General features: G+C 50.2%; 2 protein-coding genes across 3 annotated transcripts in view; one reads left to right on the top strand and one right to left on the bottom strand.

Moving 5' to 3' along the window:
- Positions 1-6543, top strand: part of PFDN1 (prefoldin subunit 1) — a 63637-nt gene extending 57094 nt beyond the window's left edge. For both annotated transcript variants that reach the window (XM_034656119.1, XM_019795765.2), the window contains exon 4: positions 6137-6543. Coding sequence is in view for 1 of the 2 variants with exons in the window: in XM_019795765.2 (XP_019651324.2) it covers positions 6137-6220 (84 nt within the window). In the remaining variant the exon portion in view is untranslated. The remainder of the gene's footprint in view (positions 1-6136) is intronic.
- Positions 6544-7683: 1140 nt separating this feature from the next.
- Positions 7684-15022, bottom strand: part of CYSTM1 (cysteine rich transmembrane module containing 1) — a 60217-nt gene continuing 52878 nt past the window's right edge. Inside the window, exon 2 of the mRNA XM_034656120.1 lies at positions 7684-8171. Within this exon, the coding sequence (XP_034512011.1) occupies positions 8065-8171 (107 nt within the window). The 3' untranslated portion in view covers positions 7684-8064. The remainder of the gene's footprint in view (positions 8172-15022) is intronic.

Genomic DNA, 15022 nt, shown 5'->3' with positions numbered 1-15022 from the left:
GAACTTTTGAAAGCAGTTTCTGAAAGTTGCAGAGACAGTAACTCCTTAGAGCTCTTAGATTCTCCTGTTCCATGCCTAAAACTGCTTTTTCATTCTTTGAGCTTGTCTCCCAGCTTTGTTCCCTTATTGCCTAGTTATATCCTTTTTTTTTTTTAAGATTTTATTTATTTATTTGACAGAGCACAGGCAGGGGGAGCAGTCGAGGGAGAGGGAGAAGCAGGCTCCCCGCTGAGCTGGGAGCCTGACTCTGGGCTCAATCCCAGAACCCTGGGATCACGACCCGAGCTAAAAGGCGGACACTTAGCCATCTGAGCCACCTGAGCCACCCGGTGCCCCGCCTAGTTGTATCCTTAATGGTGAAGTGTGTGCACCCTGACGAGTTCCCGAGTAGACTGTCTGTGGATCAGTCTCAGCTTTCCGTTCCGGTGGGCGTGGCCCGTCTTTCCCACCCTGGTGACTGCTAGCCGTTCACTTGCGCTTTCAGAGCTTGGCACTGCTTCTGCTTGCTTTACTTCTGCCATCTCGGTCTCATTTCCCTTCCTCACTTCTCTCATTAGGACTCCTTGTTGCCTTTCTTACTTTCTCTTCCCCCTTTTTCTCTGTGCCTTCATCACATTTACCCCCCGCCCCCCCGGTCTGCCAAGATATGCCTTCTCAGCCTTTGGTGAATTCTTAGCCTCTTGCTAAACTTCCCCAGTGTGGGCAGCTGGCACCCTCTGGCCATTTTAGAGTTCTGCAAACTGAGAGAGCATGGGAATCAGTGAGGCGCTCTGGGTTTTTAATTTGGGAGCTGTGGGAGTGACAGTGAGAGGTGGCCTTGGCTTCATGTATTTTGATTAATAGTAGAGCTTGAAGTTGGCAGTAGTCTGCAGAGGTTAGCAGCCATGGATTCAGCATAAGGACAGGTCCAAGTCAGGATCTGAAACATGGGACTCAGAGCAGAGGGTCTCTGAGCACGGAGCTCACAGAACATCAGGGGTGGAAGGGAATCAAGATGTGCATTTCTACTGCCCCTGTAGCCTGGATTGGAGGCATGGGACAAGCCAGAAGTTCTGCTTTTATCCACCGTGTCTCCCCCATCCATTCCCCCAGCTCTATTTTACCTGTCGTTTGTCTTTGAGACAGGAGTTCATTTGAAGAAAAACTTCTGTGTCCTAAAGAATAATAATGGGGGAGTGAGGATACTGATATTGTCCAAATCCTCATTTTACAAACAGGGAAATAGAGGATGAGAGAGGAAAACTACTTTCTATACCCTAAGAAATGGCACACAGGAAAAATATTAAAGAGGGAAACAAAGTCCCTAAGGAAAAAAGTCTGTAGCGATAGCATCACAAGATGAATTACCTCAGCGGTCTATTTGAGAGATTATGTCATGTCAGAAAAGTTTTAGAGACTGGAGCCTCTTTCCTTCATGGGAGGTCGTAAAGGGAACACGGGCCCCTCAGCCTGACTCCCAGAAAGAAGAACCTCAGGCTGGTGAGCAGTAACTGCAACAATGTCATTTCCCTGGCCAGGCTGAGCCCCACAGGAAACCTCAGAATTTCACTCCAGAACAAGGCCCACAGGAATGTCGCTGCACCCAGACCTCTGTGGTTTGAGTCCACTGGAGAATTTCCTAGGGGAAAGCTTCTGAAGGAGATTGTTCAGCAAGACAGAAAAATGCTGCAGTGAGGCCAATTCCTGGGACTGTTGCTGGAAAGGTGTGGGTTTGAAAGGCCTCCTGGAGTTTACAGAGCAGTCATAATCCCCTTGTAGCTCACAGCAGCCCTGGCCAACCTCTGAGCACTTTCTCAAGGATTTCCAACTCCAGGACATGGGAAATTGGGATAGTTTGTTTTACAGTTTTACAAGTTGATCTAATAAAGGGCTTGACCCTTAGGGCCTGTTCTGTTTGTGGAAGCAAGCCTCTGATTTTCCCAGGAACATCAGTGAGGGTTGAGTTTTAGACCTATGTTTACCTAGGGGCAGAGGTTAGGAGGCATTGTTCCAAACTGAAAATCATCTTGAAGGAGATGGTCATTTTCTGCCTTTGCTTGCTCTGTTGGTGTTCCTCATTCATTCATGTTGTGAGGAGAACTAAAAAGCAGTGTGTATACCAGTACATCAGTAAGTCCTCATTACCTGTCATAAATGCACTGTTATTCAACAGGTATTGAGTTCCTCTCATGTACCAGCCACTTTTCTAGACACTGGGATATCAGTGAACAGAACAAAGTCTTGCCCTTGTGGGTTTTTCTTTCTTGTAAGGGAAGAGGGACCGATCCTACCGCTTCCAGTGCTGGCCGGTACTGTGCAGGCACGTTGGGGTGAGAGCAGGGAGCACGGAGCTGCCATATATTCAAGGCTTTTCCCGATGAGGTGGCATTTGAGAAAGGCCTGAAGGAGGTAGGCGAGCTAGTACTGTGGGTTTGTGGGGAAGAGAGTTACTAACAGAGAGAGCCAAAGGGCAACAGCCAGGCAGGAGCATGGCTGGCGGGTCGGAGGGGCAGCGCGGAGTCGGAGGTGCTGGCCAGTGTGGCTGGAGCTCAGTGGGTGAGAGGGAGCTGAGGTCGGAGTCCACTGAGAACAAGACTAAACATGGCTTTGCAAAAGGCTTTCATTTTGAAACTGGAAGCCGCTGGAGGGTTTTAAGTGTTCATAAGGGACTCTTATGAAGTGTTCATAGAGGACTCTAGCACTGTGTGGAGAAGAAACTAATGGGGTCAAAGCGCAGAAGAAAGGAGACCACTTAGGAGGCTATACATTAAGGTCAGATTCTGGATACATTCTGAGGTAGCGCTCATTAAGATTTGTTGGTTGACTGGGCATCAGATGTGAAAGAAGAAAGATTCAAAGATGACGCCAAAGGTTTTGAGCATTTCCAAGAATGGAGTTGTCATTTACAGAAATGGGGAAGACGGGTCCATGGACTTTCTGATTTGACTAAGTAGTATTAGGAAGAAAGTGTGGAGATATAAGAAAAAATTTGACTTAATCATTGCTTCCTTAATTTTCTGCATCCTTTCTGACAGGCTTGTTTGTATTTGGATCACTTGTACCATAATTTTCTTGGAGGAAGTACAGGTCCCAGTGTACTAACTTATAGGGATCCTTAGCCAGACCTCCATGATTCAGTGTGGTCAGAAGCTGTGGGTACAGAAGAACTTTGGGTAGATTCGGTCTCTGGGACATCCCTCATTTCATAGTTTCCTAGGGCTGCTTAACAAATTACTACAAACTGGTTGGTTTAAAACAACAGAAAATTATTCTCTCACAAGTTTTAGAAGCCAGAAGTCCAAAATCAAGGTGTCATGGGGCCATACTTCCTTTAAGCCTCTGGGGGAAAATCCTTCAGTTTCCTCTTCCAGAAGCTTCTGGTGGTTGCTGACCATTCTTGGCCTTCCTTTGCTTATAGATGCATCCTTCCCTTTCTGCCTCCCATCAGGGGATGGCGTTCTGTCTCTGTGTCCCTTTTGCCTTCATGTGGCCTTATAAGGACACTAATCATTAGATTTAGGGCCCACCCTAACTCAGATGACCTCATTTTAACTTGGTTACCTCTGCAAAGACCCTGCTTCCAAATAAGGCCACATTCACAGGTAATGGGGGGTTAGGACTTCACCATTATTTTTTGTGAGACAATTCAACGCATATCATACTGTGATTCAGGTTTTTGATTATGAAGGTCTTTTTGGCTTAGGTGTATTTGAGGATAAGACGGGAACTACTGAAAAAGTTAGAAATCAGGATGACCCATCTGTTAGGATGAAATGAAAATTTTAATGGCAATAAGTTTACTTTATAATTAAAGATAGGTTTATTTTGCATTATTTTTTCATTTTTTTAAAAGATTTTATTTATTTATTTGACAGAGACAGAGACAGCCAGGGAGAGAGGGAACACAAGCAGGGGGAGTGGGAGAGGAAGAAGCAGGCTCATAGCGGAGGAGCCTGATGTGGGGCTCGATCCCACAACGCCGGGATCACGCCCTGAGCCGAAGGCAGACGCCTAACCGCTGTGCCACCCAGGCGCCCCTGCGTTATTTTTTCAAACTTGAAGACTTTAGGGTTATACAGTGGTAAAAAACATGAAAAAAAAATCATAAAACTGAAACCAGAAGATAGACGAGACATAGAATGAGGATTTTAAAATAAGAATTATAACCTGAATTTGGTTCTCTAGAAGCCTGTGCAATAGGTAGAAAAGCTCCAGCTTATGTTCCAAGTTTACGGTTTTGACAACTGGGGCGGCAAGTTGGCAGAGATGGAATGCAAAGGACCCGGGTCCCTGAACACCAGCTGACCCCGGGGAGCACAGCCCCGCTTGCCCCACTGGCCTTTTCCTCACATTCCCATGGGGCTGGGAAGGTGCCCAGATGGGACATGCACTTGCTGTGTAGCTGCTGGTCCCCTTCTGTGCAACACCCAGTCCACGTACATTCTTCAGTGGTGTGTCAGCAGTTATTAGCATTCCCCTCTTTAAGTCACCACATGTAAAGTCTAGGGGTTGTTTATCAAAGGAAGTTTAAGTTCCCATTCTGATATCACAATGATAGGACTATATCAGGGTTAGCAACGTAATAAATTCCTTAGCAACAGTATACATTTGTAGCCACTGTGAATTTTTATGGAACTCCTGTTGTTTACAGGTTGGACAGATGGGAGATGAGTAAAGAGATATGGCTCTTTCTAGCCTTCAGGAAATTCGAAGTTAGGAGACGACCAAAGGACTCAGAGGGTTCACACAGGAACTGATAAAGATGATACAGCATTGGAGCCAATAGGAAAACGTCTCTAAATGTATCATTTAATAAATACCTGGGAGCGCCTGCGTGGCTCAATGGGTTAAAGCATCTGCCTTCAGCTCAGGTCATGATCTCTGGCTCTCTTCTCTCCCCCCCCCCCCCCCCCCGGCTCGTTCTATGTCAAAATCTTGGGGCAAAAAAAAAACAAAACATCAGAAGTTAGCCACAGGGATCTGCAGAACACCAGAGACTTTAATGAAGGTCCAAGCAACGGAGGACGTCGTTTCGATTTTCCTGCCCCAGGTTTGGTTGGGCATCAGTTCCCAAGGAAAGCCTGTCAGGCCAGACTGCTCACCTCTTCTCTGGCCCAGTATTGCCCTGTTTTTTTCCAGGTTATCTGGGCACTTCGGTGGTCGTAGTGAATCCACAGCTGCTGGGGTAAAAGGTGTCGGGGGAACGAGAAGGGCGCTGGCTGCACCTGAGCTGCGTGGCTTAGGGCTTTGCGTTACTGTCTGGCTCCAGTGTGGCCCAGTCACGTGGACCCTTAGGGGACTATTTTGAGTATTCCTCAAAATGGGAGCCTCATTTCATGTCTCTTAAGTGGGAATGCAGCCACAGCTATGTCCTCAGGGCAGGGACCAGTGGTGAAGCCACCATACTTTTTGGGTGACCGCAGGGCCAATAATGTACAGACGTCATTTCCTTTGACTAATCTTTTGTAATCCTGGCCCAGATGTGGCTCCTGAAAGTAGTTAAAGCTCTTTGTCTAAGTTGAGATTTTTAATTTAGGACCCAGATGGGGTAGGAGGTAAACTTCCAAAAGGTCTGTTTTACTCAGTGTGTCACTGTCCTGGATTCCTGGCAGGCAGTGGTTTCATTAGAAAAGCAGATTTCATCCTGACTCATCTGCCTCAGTGAGACGTGTGATACAACTTCTTAGCACTCATGCAGCCTGTCCTCTCAATGGACAGAGCAGAACCCTCTGGTACCCTGTCCGTTCTGCAGCAGTGGCGGCTACAGGCGCCTGGCCCAGGCCGTGGAAAACCTTGAGAGACCTTCTGTTATGGGGCCAGAGCTTTGTCCTGGAATTTCCTGGCCTTTGTCTGTCTGGTATAACTTCATGTACTGAGACGCCTGTTTTGAGTCCACTTCCTCCTGGGGGAAGAGCATAGCTGCCTTCCACAGAGCATTTCTGCTTCCTGTACCAAGTAACCTCTTCCTTCCCCCTCAGGCCTGTGGATGGGATGAGGGGAGCACTCTGGGCAGGTGTGTGTGTACCTGGCCCCCAGTAGACAGTATGCTACTGGAAGTCCCTGGTCATGGGGGAGAAGCCATTACCATTGGCCATAAAAGCTGCATCTGCCAGCCTGGCCTGTACCTCCTAACTCTGGTTTCTTTCTTATACTGCAGCAGAAAAAATCCTACCTGGAACGGAGTGTGAAGGAAGCTGAGGACAACATCCGGGAGATGCTGATGGCACGAAGAGCACAGTAGGAAATCTCAAGCAGAAGCTTCCTGCTCCCTCCCATTCCTGGCAGAGGGGTCCATGTGGGGAAACATCCTCTCCTGCCCTGATGGACTTTTTATTTGGATGATCTGGTAACCCCGCGTTTTCTACTTCACCCTGTTCCCCTTTCAGATCCCAACTCTGAATTTTTTATCCTGGCTCTGTCTGTCCCCCCGCCCGCCCAGAACACTCTTCTCCCCTGGGGGTGAGTCACCAGTTCCCAAGAGAGGGAAGATGGGAGCCAGGACAGATAGGGGAGCTCTGCCCAATCCTATTACTCTTACCAATAAAAGGCATCTGTTTCCCCAGCCACTGTACTAAGTCTGCCTTTCTCAAGCTGAAGGATGAGAACCAAGGGCCAGGGAAGCAGAAGCTTTCAACCTCCCCTCCTCCCTGTCCTGTCTCCTTCCAGAGCTTTGGCCCTGTTCCTTCTTTTCTGGAGCCTTTCCTGCTTCTTTTTCCCCTTTCTGTTCCTTTTAGTAAGTCCCTCACCTTCTGAGTCTCAAGGAGGGAAGGAGACCAGGGCATAGCTGAATTTAAGTAACTCTGGTGGCAGTGTGCCTGAAGATTCCTTCCTGCTTCCTCACAGATGTTCCTGAAGAAAATGCAGTCATAAACCAGCAGCACCTCCATGGCTGTCTGTCTAACCCTTTGGCCAGTGTCATAGAGGTGGAAATTACAATCGTAAGGCCTCCTGGAGGCTTAGGGGTGGTGGGTGTGCTGGAGCTGGTTTGTGCTGGCTTGTGAGAGCCAGTCAGTAAAACAAGTGTTAGAATTTTGTTTCAAGCCAGTTGTGAAACACAGCCATTATTAAAAATTAAGTTAGGTAAATATACAATTAAATTATATTCAGAACTTACCCCTTCCTAATTACTAAATATGGCCATTATCTATGTTTTTGATGTTAACAGTCCATTGTATCTGGATGATGGAAATACTACACCACGCTTTTCTTCCCAACTCTTCATTCAGGACATCATGTTGGTAGCTTGAAATCACCTATTGTGGGACCATTTACTCCACAGAATCAGGTGATGGATAAAATAAGGATTTGTTTTAAAAGAGAATTGGTAGTTAATATTTATGAGTACACCACTGTTTCAGAGTGAAAGTGGGCAGGCTCTCAGGGCTGGTCGAGCCAGCTAGCTGAAGGACAATCTGGCTCTGTTATGGTGGCACAGCGCCACCCTGCGGCCAAAGCTGAGATGGGTGGCCGGCCTGCCTGCCTCGAATTGCGACAGCTCTTCTCTCCTGTGTGTGTGGAGGGAGGCGGGGAGGGTGGGCAGCAGAAAAGGCGGCCTAGGCTCTGGGTAAAAGCATCTCCAGCAACCTGGTGAGCCTGTCTCTGAGAGGGACAAGGGAGAAAATGCTAGCCTGGCGAGGGCCCCGTGAACCTGCCTACTAGCGGAGAAACCCAGGGCTTATATTCTGTCTGGAATAATTCAAACAGTTGAGGTTTAGACAAATTTATTGAAACATACAGGGTGTTAGCAGAGAATCACTCAGTGGTATTGCATCATGTCACTATCTTGAATGTATAATTTTAAAATTATAAATATATATTTTATAACTAAGCCTTTGGCCAAAAAAATAAAAGTCATTTAGCACATTTGTGAAAGGCCAATAAGAAATGATTTTAAACATTAAAAAGATAAAGTCACTGAATTAAACAGCAGCACAACCCCTGCTAATCTAGAATCCCACTGTGTTGAAGGTAGAAGTGTCTGTGCAGAGCTAGTCATTTTCATTTATTTCAGCAATCAGAAGAGATGGGGCAGGCACACCTGTTGAAGGTGGTGGCAGAGTTGGCAGGAGAGGAAGGCTGGGCTGGTCAAGTGAGCATGTCCCACAGACAGCAGCAACAGAGCGCAGTCCAGCAGGCTGTGAGGCAGGTGGAGGGGCCCAGGTCATCCCTTCTTTGGTCTTCCACCACATACACTGGAGGGAGAAGAGAGAGGGTGAGAATGAACTGGCACAAAGCCCAGGCCCTACAGAGCCAGTGCCTCCCAGACCAGGCGTGGGCTGGTGCAGCCTTTCACTTACACTGTGGCAGATGGAGGAAAGGTAGCTCCTTTCCTCCTCCTAAGGGCTTTCATCCTTGCAGGGACAGGTACTAGGGAACCAACAAAATGGCCTCACATAAGGCAGCCACAGAGAAAGTAATGGACATTCTTGTCTGGCCAAAGTTGCTTTAGAAACCAGGCAGCACTGTGTCCTATACCTTACTGGTATTTCCTCAGCTACAGTTATGCCATCTCCCAAAAAAGCCACCTAAAAAGGCACTGCAGGCCCTAAGAGAATAACAAAGAATCGTGGTTTTTCAAACCTGGGCAATGCACACTATCACATTGTGGCCCAGCCCCTTAACTTTCACACACCGGGGGGGGGGTGGGGGGGTGCAGCCTGGCACCCTGGCTTTTTCTCACAGTGGAGGTGGAAATCTAGGCCCTGTCAGGGCTAAGTGCTCTATTAAGAAATTTGAGTGCTACACAAATCCACAGGTCAAGAAGGACCCCAGCCTCCCTCTGCTAGTCTGCTGACCTGCAGCCGACGTCAGCCTCAGTCTCAGAGGATCTGTGGCCCCTTTTAAGAAAACCTGAAAACCACCACCACTAAACTCATTTATAAGCAGTAAGGATTTTAAACTTTTTCAAAGTTAATGAATACATGAATCTTATAAATGAAATTGGTCCTTTGGCAGTCTTCTTTCAGTTCTATTTTTGTGTATCTATTTTTATACCTCCTCTCTCGGCAACTCCTCTCTCTGAAGCCTGGTGTAGTAGCTAGAATACTCTGGGTTAGTAGTGAGCTTGTCCAAGTTGTCCCATTGTGTCAGCCACCCTCCACAGACCTCCCCTCCCTTCTCTCGTGGCACAGCTTTCAACTCAGCCTGCTTTCATTTGGCCTCACTCAGCAACACCAGCAAACTTGTTTTAAGGTCTAGGAGACAAGACCCAGCCCCAGGGAAGCCCAGTGAAAGAGGAGAAGACGTTTATTTTGAGGCCTGATAAGGTACGTTACCTGAGTAACAGCAGTACCTAAACACAGATGCTACCAGCATTCCCATTTCACAGGTAAGAGATGCAAGGCTTTGAGAGATTAAGTCTCTTGTTCAAGCATACGTAACCAGCCAGAGGCAGGCTCAGGGTATGAACCCAGGCCTTTGGCAAGCCAGACTTGCCCAGGCCCATCTGGGATAGAAAAGGGATCAGGAAGAGCACAGGACAATGTGCTCTAGGACCACTGTCTCTCCCCACCCGCTAAAGGCATGCACCGTCCAAAGCCCTGGGGCCACCGCAGCAGGAAAGCCCTAGCCAAGGGCTTTCACCTGCTCTCTCTGCCCAGACGACCTACCCAAGTCTCCAGCCTCCCCCCATCCTGCAGTGGGCAGCTTCAGACAGGGAAATGAAGAACGGAACGCACACTCCCCAGAATAATCCCTTACTGTATTCTCCTTACCAGAGGACGGGCCCTCTCCCCTGCCAGCTCTGTAGAAACCACCTGCCTTATCTAGGCCTGACACCCCACCTGGGTGCTGTGTGCGAGGCCCTGCAGCCTCTACCATACCAAAAGCTACCATTGGTTGAGATCACAGATGTGCCAGGACCTGTGCCAGGAGCCTTCTGTACACAGTGCCGCTCGGTCTTCCCCACCCTGTGCGGCAGGCACCCTCCCTCACTGCTGCTGCTCCCTGTGCTTCCCTCCCATTTTACCACAGAACCTTGGGCAACTTCAGCAGGGAAACAAAAATGTCCCAGTCTTGCTTCCTCTAACACCTTTCTCCTTCAGTTTAGTCAGGTTTGTCCTTGCTAAGGCTTATTTCACATGACAGTTGGCTCTGAAACCAGGGCAGTGGGGACTTGGAGCTCATTGCTCCCAGACAGTGCTTACGAGGCGGGGGTTAGAAAGTCCATCTGGCTACAGGACAGGAGACTTCAAAGCAAAGGGCTGCATCAGCCTCATGGCGGGGGGGGGGGGCAGTGTCCATTCTCTGCATACCTTAGAATCCCTGTCACTTATTTCTTGGAGTACCAAATCTTCCAAAGCCCTCTTGACTTTTTCCATTAGGTGACAAAAGAACCTCTACCCCCAAACTACTGAAGAAGTAGGGGGTGGAAGGCAGGGTGTGTGGGAGGGTAGTGGGTAGGTCTGGAGGTAGGAGCGATTTGTGTTTTCCTTGCTCTTCTGTCACCCAAAGCAGAGGTGACTAGCCCAGGAGAAAGCTCTTGAGGAAGGCCTCGCAGTTCCTCACAGCACCCACCGTGGGGTTCTGGAATGGCATACAACTTACCTTGCTAGATGCCCAGCCTCGGGGTAGGCTCTGAGGTCCGGTGCCTCCGGAGGGTGGCTGCTTCACCGAGCAACACGGCCTAGTCTTCCCCAGGATATGCCCCAGTGGGGGGCCCTCACTCCTCACCTACTCTCCCACCCCCTGGGTCAGTCTGTCTGAGAGCTCCTACACCGCCCTGGGTACTTGACCCAGGGGACTCGTGTGCACTGAGGCGTCCCTGGCAAGACTGCTTTCCCAGCAGGAGCTACGGCAGAGGGGACCCCAGCATGGGTGTTCATACCCAGGCCTTCCTAGCAAGTGGCCTCCACTGGCAAGCAGGCCGTAAAAAGGGGGCCAGCACCATGGTTATGGAAGATGGTAAACATTAGCAAAAGCTAGACAAACAGTATAGAGAAACTACTATCTCTGCAACTCTTCCGTGAGCCTAAAAATTATTTCAAAATAAAAGACTTTGAAAGGGGCACGGAGAGGGGCGCCTGGGTGGCACAGTCGTTAAGTGTCTGCCTTCGGCTCAGGGCCTGATCCCGGCATTCTGGGATCGAGCCCCACATCAGGCTTCTCCGCTATGAGCCTGCTTCTTCCTCTCCCACTCCCCCTACTTGTGTTCCCTGTCTCGCTATGTCAAGTAAATAAATCTTTAAAAAAGAGGGGGGGCACGGAGGGGGTCAGAGGAGCAGTGGGCAGGGGTGGGAGACGGCACTGCGCTTCCAGGTAGGTCAGCAGTGAGCCGAGGTGGGGAGGCAGGTTCTGGTACCTACGGACACTGCTCAGATTGAGCTCCTACTTAGAGATCAAACGTCCTGCTGCGGCCAGCCAGGGCTGCAGCTCCTGGTGGACACAGGCAGGGCCTTAGGGACTGGCTCATATCCACCTCAGCCAAAAGGCCTGCCCTCCCCATTCGTGTCTGGTGTCTCAGTGCCAATACCACCAAACTCAAACCTCTGCCCTACCCCGCGCGAGAAGGGACTCTGTTCCCAGAAAACTACAGCAGAGTGGGGGACCAGCTCCCAGGGTCCCCTCACCAGCACAGGTCTCACTTGTTCCCAGATAGCCCTTTGACAACGACCCTCAGTGAGGGGCAGGTACTCAGCTTTGCCACATGAATTCAAGTGCAAAAGTGTGTGTGTGTGCGGTGGCAGAGAAGGGGGGGGGGAGATGCACACCCAGGTGTGACCCAAAGACCTAGACTAGGTTAGAAAGGCTTAGGTTAGTCTTGGGTGCTGGGCAGCTGTAAGAAGCTGAGCAGCTCTTGGGAGAGGTTCCCACCAACCTTTCTTGCCTCTCTGCTGGAAGCAGAGACAACAGATGTTAGATAATGGGGGGCACATGGCCCCCTCTGCCCCACTACCTGCCCACCAAGCCCTGGGGTCTTCTCCATAGTCATCAGCCCACTGCAACCCAGACCGCCAGACTCCCCAACCAGCAGTCCCAAGTTCTGGGACTCCCGTGTTGTACAAGCCTAACAGTGCTGTTACAGGCGCTAACTCAGACCGCTTCTGGGCAGCAGTGGGCATGTAGGGCGCCGGGCAGCAGAAAGGCCTGGGCAGAGGCGACCTGAAGAAATGGGAGCAGAGGCCTTCTCAGCTGAAGGCTCCAGCAGCTCAGTCAGCCTACCCTGGAATCTGAAGCCTTTACTGGAACAGCTCAGACATTTTAAATGATTCATCAAGCGCCCTGAAGTGGTGATACAGCCTTACTATTAAGACCTTCCTATTTGTGTACCTGTACCCAGTCTCAACCCAGGAGAGCTAATAAGGAGAAGAAAACAAAAAGACTGGGGCCTCCCAGAGAGTTCTGATGTCTGGGACTTTTATGCTCCATTAACTAGAAGGCTGCCCCTTGGCCTCTCACGGCCCACACCTCTGATGGGCACCCAGGACTGCTCCTCCACGGCTGAGACCACCACGGCCAAAGGAGCGCCCAGGAAGTACTCGCAGCAGAGGAGCTGATGGCTTTGCCAGGGGCAGGAGCCTTGTAGTCTGTGCTCAGCTGCCTTCGCCCAGTCTTGAGAATCTAGACCGAAAGAAGAAAGCCAGTCTTCCAGGAGGTACCAGAGGATGCCAGAACAGCCCTCCTACTGCTCAGACCAAGAGGTAGGGCGGGGCAAGTCTTTAAGCGTTTTAGCAATAAGCAAAATCTCAAGACAGCCATAGTGACGGGTCCTGTTCCGGGTCCTGTTCCTCCCGTGCAAGTGGCAGAGAGGAGCGCACACAGCTTGCTGAGGCCTCACCGCAGCTTTCCGGGGCTGTGTGTGTGCAGTGGCCTCACATTACTCGCACAAGGGGGCTACACTGGTGAGAAGAGATGTTCTAAAGGCAGTACCACCACTGTGCCACGTGCTCTCGGAACCCATGAGTACCAGGTACGTATGCTGAAGGGGACAGTGATGGCTGAAGGGTGGCCGGAAATGGCAGAGGCAAACAAGGGGGTGCAGCACACTGGAGTGTGACGGTTGAAAGCAGGACAGGATGGGAAGCCTTCTACTTTCCTATTCTTCCACAGGTGGGATCTGGGGCTGGCAGTGCTGGCACGGTCCGGCCCGGGCGCTCCAACAGCAGCTGCCTTTGCTGGGCTAAGCTCAACACCTTCCTCAGCCTCCTGGCCCCCGATGCCTACTCTGCTCCTTATGCCTCCTGCTCCCGCAGCTTTACCTCTGGCCACACTGTGCAACGGAGTCAGATGAGGCCATGTCTCCCAAGTCCCTCTCTCTTGCTTCATTATTCCAAGATACCCACTCCAGGGTGCAGCAGTCTGGGAGCTAGCCAGCCAGTTCACCCCCAACTCCTGGAGCTACTGAGTGCCATTCAAGTGATCACGAAGCCCCCATTGTTCTTTGGGTATTAGGTGCCAGGTATAATGTGGTTTGGTCTGGAAGCGTGAGAACCTGCTGACCTGCATGTGGGTGGGGTTCTGAGATCTCCCCGAGCGCAGTGGCCACCATCCTATGGAGGCAGCAGCTGCTAGACAAAACCACGACGGAGCCTTTGGAGAGAGATGACAAGGATCTAAGAAGCCCCAGGCCCCAGCCTGCCTGTGGCTCAGTCGTAAGCCCAGTTTACATGCTAGCCCTGGCCACTGCAATCAGTCCTATAAACTGTAGTCCAGATAACAAGATTTTTTTTCATAAACAACAAAAACAAGCACATTTGGACATATGCCAGTCTGACAAGTAGGATGGCATTGCCACTGCCTCCTGTGGCCCTGTCCTTGGGCTAGATCTGCCAGGGCAAGTGGGACGGGAGAACCTCCCAGATGCCAGAATTGCACGTGAAATTGCCCTGGGGATGAGGCTGACCAGTTATTTCATGGCAAAAAAATTGGAGTTCAAAGAAGGGAAGTAACTTGGCTGAGGTCACATAGTGAATTTAAGGCCAGTCCTGGCTTGTCCCCCGGCTTTCCTACCGCCTCTGCCTATCAGTTAGGCTCACTTCAGACAGTAGCCTGGCTGCAAGGGACCTGAAAGGTGACTGTGTACGGAGGGGTGAAAGGCCTCCCTTCTCTCTAGGCCCTGTTCTCCCTTGAGATCGAAGGTCTGTGCTGGAGGGCAAGATCTAGTCCTTGTCCTGTTTTAGAGTGTGTCCCTACGACAGTCAAGAGTTCACTACTTCAGAATGACCTGGTCCAGCAGCTGACCAACTGGGGGAGACAGTGAATTTCAGGGTCCTTCGTGACATTCACTTGGCAGTCCTCACGCAGTTGGGTGGATGTGCTGGCCCAGAACGAGGCACCTCCTGGGGGTGGGGGTAGGGGGGTGACCTTGTCCTCTCAAGACAGTGGCTAGGTACATGGGCTCCAGAGGGCCAGTGTCCCAAGTTCCAATCCTGACGCTGCCACCGGCTGGCTTTGTGACCCTGGACAAGTCAGAGCTTCCCTGTGTCCCAGTCTTCTCATTGCAAAATGGAGGTGGGGGTGGGGAGTAGTATCTAAGAGCCTAGATTTTCTGACAAAACCATAAAGTGCTTGGCCCAGGCCCTTGCATAAAGCGAAGCAGGGAAGAGGACTTATGTAGGAGCCACAATGTGATGACGTCCTACAGAAGAAATCACCAGAAATCTGTTCCCTTATTCTGGGTCTGTGTGCACGGAGGGGGCTCCTTCAGTCAATCCACATTCAGACTGGTATTTGTGTGTGTGGCCCCAAATTGTCACAGGATGACGAAAGCTGGGACCCTGGCAGTCCACGCAAAGCAAAAGCTGCTCCAAGAAAAGGAGAGGAGAGACAAGCCAGAGAAGAAGCAAGGGGCTGTGTATATGCACTGGGGGCCAGGGAGGCAGCTTTAGCTCTTAAGACCCCTCAGAGACTAGAGAGAGGATGAATTACTTAGAAACATCTCATTTCCTTAGATAAAGAGAATAAGAAAACCCTCATAGATGTACATGTGAGCATTTGCCTAGATAGGATGAGTCTATGGCTGTCAGGAAGACAATGCAGACACAAGTCCCACAGAACATGGTATGAAACAATATGAAAGGATGGTCAAGGAGGAGGGAATGTACAC

The sequence above is a fragment of the Ailuropoda melanoleuca genome, chromosome 3, assembly GCF_002007445.2.
Source record: "Ailuropoda melanoleuca isolate Jingjing chromosome 3, ASM200744v2, whole genome shotgun sequence".
NCBI lineage: Eukaryota > Metazoa > Chordata > Mammalia > Carnivora > Ursidae > Ailuropoda > Ailuropoda melanoleuca.
The sequence above is the reverse complement of the archived record's forward strand: the minus strand, read 5'-3'. Positions and strand labels throughout refer to the sequence as shown.